Source organism: Rhinopithecus bieti, unplaced genomic scaffold, assembly GCF_001698545.2.
Source record: "Rhinopithecus bieti isolate Rb0 unplaced genomic scaffold, ASM169854v2 scaffold_6380, whole genome shotgun sequence".
In the NCBI taxonomy this organism is placed as follows: domain Eukaryota; kingdom Metazoa; phylum Chordata; class Mammalia; order Primates; family Cercopithecidae; genus Rhinopithecus; species Rhinopithecus bieti.
In genome coordinates this window covers 10,951,932-10,957,698 of record NW_016806642.1, presented here as the reverse complement: position 1 = coordinate 10,957,698, position 5,767 = coordinate 10,951,932, and the positions used below count along the sequence as shown (strand labels likewise).

General features: G+C 49.3%; 1 protein-coding gene across 1 annotated transcript; it reads right to left on the bottom strand.

The window, feature by feature from the left end:
• Positions 1 to 3,191: 3,191 nt before the first annotated feature.
• TACSTD2 (tumor associated calcium signal transducer 2) lies at positions 3,192 to 5,533 on the bottom strand. Its single transcript, XM_017877252.1, has one exon. It carries the CDS (start codon positions 4,925 to 4,927, stop codon positions 3,953 to 3,955), a length of 975 nt encoding a protein of 324 aa, XP_017732741.1. The 5' UTR covers positions 4,928 to 5,533; the 3' UTR covers positions 3,192 to 3,952.
• Between the last annotated feature and the right edge of the window lie 234 nt (positions 5,534 to 5,767).

Here is a 5,767-nt window from a genome sequence, read left to right as displayed (position 1 = left end):
GTAATTGTAAAGGAAATCTACTCAGTTCTCAAAGGGTCCTTTGTTTAATATAAACAGGAGGCTTCCAAGGTTGCTCTAGCCCCCTCTAATAGCAGAAGTCTGTGGAGAGATGTCTGTTTCAGAAAGTGGAGTGGAAGTTCTGTTCACATTACATTAGAAAGAACTCACCCATTACTAGTATTTTTCCCCCAAGTTCTTGGGGGACCTTCCCCTAGTTCTAACAAGAGTGACTATTTACTAAATACATCATCAGGAGACTAACCAGGGAGGCAAGTGGAACATTAGATAGGATAAAGCCAGGGTGTTAGAGCTCTAGAGTGTCTCCGCCCCTCTCTGTCTTACTTGGGTAAATCCATTCTCTGTGAGCTTCAGTGTCTTCATCTATAGAATCAGAATGTTGAACTAAATGACCCTCTAAGCTTTTTCCAGCTCTGACATTACATTCTGTGATTCCACTTGAAAAATGATGAAGCAAAAAATATGTAAGCAGAGAGAGGAATGGGTGATCTTTAAAAAAATGCTTCAATAAAAGAAACAGCAAGAATGGATAAAGCCCTGGTGACCTACACAAGGAAATCAGTCGAGTGTCCTCAGGAGGCTCAGAAGGCAGGCTGCAACTTGCTGGGCAAGCCACACCTGCTCCTCACATTCCTTCCAAGGGCAGCCCCAGGTCTGAGCTCTAGGCAGTGAACCAGTGAACCAGTAAGGTATTTTGTTTGTTTGTTTGTTTGTTTTGGTGGGGAGGTGGGCGGAATCTTGGAGGCAGCTGCTCAGTCCCTGAGGATAGCTGGTTCTTAAGACCTGACCCCAGCAGAGGAAAGCTGAATTTCAAAACAGAAGCATGAGGGGGCTCTTCCTTGGAAGAAGTGAGCAAAAAGGGCATCTTAACCTGCTGGGAACCCAGCAGGAAAATGAAGAAATAAGTGTAATGGAGACATGTGCCTAGTTTTTACAGCTAACAGGTAAAACACGTCTTTAAAGCACATTAATAGTAAAAATCTTAGCTACACAAGGCAAAAGTCCCAAGTCCCAGATTTGGTATATGCCTGGTGTGTGTTCATGAGTTTACTCAATGTCTTTCAAATCTCAGTTTGCTGACATGTGACATGGATGTAATCTAAACAAGAGAAAATCTAAAATATATGAAACTTTCACTAAGTACCAGATTGTTTCAGACACTCATATCAATTACTTCATTTAATCTTCACAATTGTGAGAGAGGGATTTAAAGTTTCATTTAACTAATGAGGAAACAGGGGAGGTAAGTGACTTCTTGGCCCAGAGGAGTAAGATTTGACCTCAGGTTTGTCAACATTTGGGTTACTTCCAGTAAGTCAACGGCTCAAAGAAGATTATATGTGTGAAAATGCTTTGCAAATTATAAATGCTATAAAGTATAAGAAGTTGTAGTCCTGAATTAATGCAGAAACCTAAATATCATCCAGAATCAACATTCTGATGGAGGAAGGGGCTTTTTCAGGGAGCCTTCTTTGTTCAGTTGCCCACTGGATCCTTTATTTATTTTCCAGGCAGACAAGTTAGTTTTCAAAAGTGACTCTTGAAACAATGAGATTCTCTAGTTCCAGCTGTGCTACAGAAACATTTATCTTGAGAAGTCACTTGCTCTTCTCATGTATGAAATGTGGGGTTAGGTCACAGGTGATCACCAAGGTCAATTCCGTCAAAGCATTCAGTGACTCAGAAGTGGAAAGCACCCAGCGAGACCTGGAGTGGGCTGTCTCACTCTCATTGTTAGAGAGCCAGTTCTAACATCAGGTACTTTGGCCATCCTTCCTATTGTGGGAGAGCCTGCTTACATCCACCCTCTCCCCTTGGGAAGTCTCATTTGATCCTGGAAGGAAGTCTGGAGCCTGAACGGAGTTTCTCCCTTGGTGAGTGGCCACAGACTTTGAGATCTCTGGCAATCCTACAGTATCCACTCCACCAGCACATAGCAGCCACAGCCCTAAGCTGAGAAGCCAGTGGCTAAGAGCTCTCTCTCCCCTAGTTCTTACTGGTGTTTCAGTCTTGAGAGGTCATCACAGACTGTAGAAACAGCATGGGAGGAGGGGCATGAGATGGATTCCAGGGGAAGAAACTGCAGTCCTGGATCTAGGTTAGCTGGTTGCTGAATATGCGATATACCAACCACTCCCTCCTTTGTACACACCCAGTACTGTATCAGTTTCTCAGTTATTGCAGTAACTTGTTTACTTGTGGGGTACACCACAGCCACACACATAAATGACTGAGAATGAGTGAAAAGGAAGAGATAAATGTAAGAGGGACAAGTGGCTAGTTTTTACAGCTAATAGGTAAAACACATCTTTAAAGCACATTAATAGTAAAAATCGCTGGGTGCGGTGGCTCACACCTGTGATACCAGCACTTTGGGAGGCCGAGGCAGGGGGATCACCTGCAGTCAGGAGTTCGAGACCAGCCTGGACAACATGGTAAAACCCCATCTCTACTAAAAATACAAAAATTACTAGGGTGTAGTGGTGGGCACCTGTAATCCCAGCTACTCAGGAGGCTGAGGTAGGAGAATCACTTGAACCCAGGAGGTGGAGGTTGCAGTGACCTAAGCTCACTCCACTGCCCTGCAGCCTGGACAACAGAGCAAGACTCCATCTCAAAATAAATAAATAAATAAGCAAAAGTCTTAGGAAAACAACCTGTGCACACCCAGCAAAAGCATAGGGCCCACTGCAGGCTGGTTCCAATTATGTGGGAAAGTCATTTAATCTTAGAGCCACAACACTTTGAGATTAAGTAATTTGCTCAAACGCTGAATGGAAATAGTACCACCTATTTCAAAGTAGGGTTGGGATTCAAAGGAGATACCACTCTTGACCTAGAGTTTTCCGTCTCCATTGGTGATAAGCCTTGTTTAGAGATGACCAAAGACTGGCACTCTTTCTCATAAAACCAGCTAGTTTTAGCTTCCTCCCTCATGCTCACCCTCCTGAAGTTTGAAGGAAGTTTCCAAATAATCTTATTTAGAAAGAATAGCATTTACACTGGCCAGTTAGGATATCTTAGGACACATCAGAGTAGCAACATGAAACACCCATTTTTGAGGGGGGAAAAAAGTGTTATAATTTGAAATAAAAAAAAAATACAAGTCTTGGGAAATTAGAGGAGACCAGAGTGATAGAATTCTGGAGGGACTTTTCACAAATGCCAACTTTTGGTTTGTGCCTTTCCCACATTTTATTAAATTCATGTTTTTTTTAAAAAAAAAATCACAGCAACATTATCAAAGACAACATATGTACAAACATTTTACAAAAAAGAACATTACCAATATCAGTGGTAGTAAGGGCAAGCTGAAGAATAAATAGACTGAGTTTCCGGGCAGTGTCTGTCCTCAAAGACATCTAAACTGCGTTCAGGCAGCCGAAACAGGCTTCTTTCCCGGTGACAGGCATATGTGGTCAGTAATACAAACGATGGTTAATGAGGCTACTACGTAGGACCAATTAACAAACTCCTCTTCTCTTCGAGTAGGCCATGATACAAGTGGAACTCATCAAATAATTTAAACTCAAGGCGATAACAACGCTATTTCCCATCTAAACTCATTTAAGCCTTCACAATGTCACAATGGATTCAGTTACCTGCAAACGATCCCGGGTTGTCATACAGATACTCGTTTTTTACACATAACGCAGCGCCATCCCTTCCTTCACTGCCCCAGTCAGGTTTCTTGTTGTTGGACCGAAAGGGGATACATTTTAGAAATGCTTCCTTCAAGACAGAAGTGAGAAAGAAAGGCGACCCTGAGGCCAGGATATATCAGACCTGGTGTGTGCGCAAAAGGGAGGGGGAAGGCAGGAATTTGAAAGGATAAACGGCTCCTTTGCGCCGAGAATCAGGAAGCGTGACTCACTTGGGTCTGGGAAGATACCGAAATCCGGTACCCCACCCAATCCCCTGCCCCGCCGGGTACCTACAAACTCGGTTCCTTTCTCAACTCCCCTAGTTCCTTGATCTCCACCTTCTTGTACTTCCCCGACTTTTTCCGGTTAGTGATCACCAGGACGGCCATGCCGGCGACGAAGGCCACCACCACCACCACGATGACGGCGATGAGGCCGGCGGTGAGGCGCTTCATGGAGAACTTCGGGGGAATCTCGTCCAGGTAATAGATGAGCGTGCGCTCCACCTGCAGGGGCTCTCCGCGCACGCGCAAGTCCAGGCCGCCGCGGCCCTGGAATAGAGACTCGCCCTTGACGTCCCTCTCGAAGTAGTAGGCTGCATCACCGATGTCCACGTCACCTGCGGCCTTCTGCGACGTGTTCTGCCGCAGCTCAATCTGGATGGTGGGCTGCTCGTAGTGCACGGCCGCCACAAACTTGGGGTGCAGCCGATAGCGCTCGCGGAAGAGCCGCCTCAGCTCGGCGTCCAGGTCGGAGTGGTTGAAGGCGCCGGCGGTGGGGCGGTGACGCAAGTCAATGAGGATGTGGTGGGTGCGCACCAGCTCATCGCAGCGCAGGCTCAGGTCGCCCTTGTCGGTGCGCCGCACGCCCACCGAGTTCACGCACCAGCATACCGACGTCTGGTTGCACTGGCGCGCCTTGAAGCGGCCCTCTGGGTCGCAGTCGGGGTCGTAGAGGCCATCATTGTCCACGAGCGCGTGCTCATTCGGCCGCACCAGCGTGCGGGCGTTCTTGGGGGCGCTCATGCGCGCCTTGAGCAGCAGACACTTGGAGGTCAGTGTGGAGCAGTCGACCGCCACGCCTGAGCCCAGCGCGCGGCACTGGCAGCGGCCACCGGGGCCGTCGGGGCTGCACACGGTCATCTTGTTGGTGGGACACGTGCAGTTGTCCTGCGCGGCAGTGTGGCCAGTCACCGCCGCCAGCAGCAGCAGCAGCAGCAGCGGGAGCCGCAGCGGTGGCGGCGCGAGGCTGGGGCCCCAAGCCATGGTGGGGCGGAGGAGGGCGGACCGGACACGGGCGGATGAGGCGCGGGGACTCGGCGGGGCTCGGGCTCCGGCGTCTGGGATGGTCTGCGGACGTCTGCCGCCCGGCCGCTCCCTCCGGCTCTTATACTCTGCCCGACCTGCCCGGCTGGTTCCGCCACCGACGGTCCCTACTGGTATTTGGGTGACACATCCCGCCCCCCTCCCCGTCCCACGGAAGGCCCAGCCGGCCCTGCGCCGCCCGCGATAGGATCAGAGCAGGGAAGCTGCTCCCGCCTCCTCCGGACCGAAAGCCGGGAAGGGGAGAACCGATACTCACCTGCAGGCTTCTGGGGACCCGCCCTCGGCGCGGCCTCCTGCTCCTGGCGCGTCCGGGCCGCTCTCCCGGCAGAAAGTGTAAAGAGTTTCATTGCAAAGTGTGGCTCGCGACTGTCGCACTCTCCCCTATCCCCGACTCCCTTTTCGTTCTTTCCCGGCTCCTAGCCCGCCCTTAATTTGTCTCACTCCCTCTCTTCTCTGTCCGGTTCTCACAGTAGCACACATTTACATAGTTTACAGTTCACAAGCATTATCTCATCCTCACACCAGTCCTGACAGGTAGGGACTATCAGACCCATTTTATAGGTGATGCTGATGGGGGTTAAAGACCTGAAGTCACACTGCTATCAACTTCCTCATATTCCTGAGAGGGGTCTTTGTCACCCTAAGAGTGATGAGACCTTAAATAAAATGTTTGTGGACACGAAGTGATGCAGACTCTGAAGGTGAGATGTTGAAGTTAGGGAAGCAGTTCTATTACTCACCATATCAAGGGTTAAACACAGGTATCCTGGCGTCCAAAGG

Coding starts and splice junctions, on each gene's coding strand:
- TACSTD2 (XM_017877252.1), bottom strand. CDS start 4,927: ATGGCTTGGGGCCCCAGCCTCGCGCCGCCACCGCTGCGGCTCCCGCTG.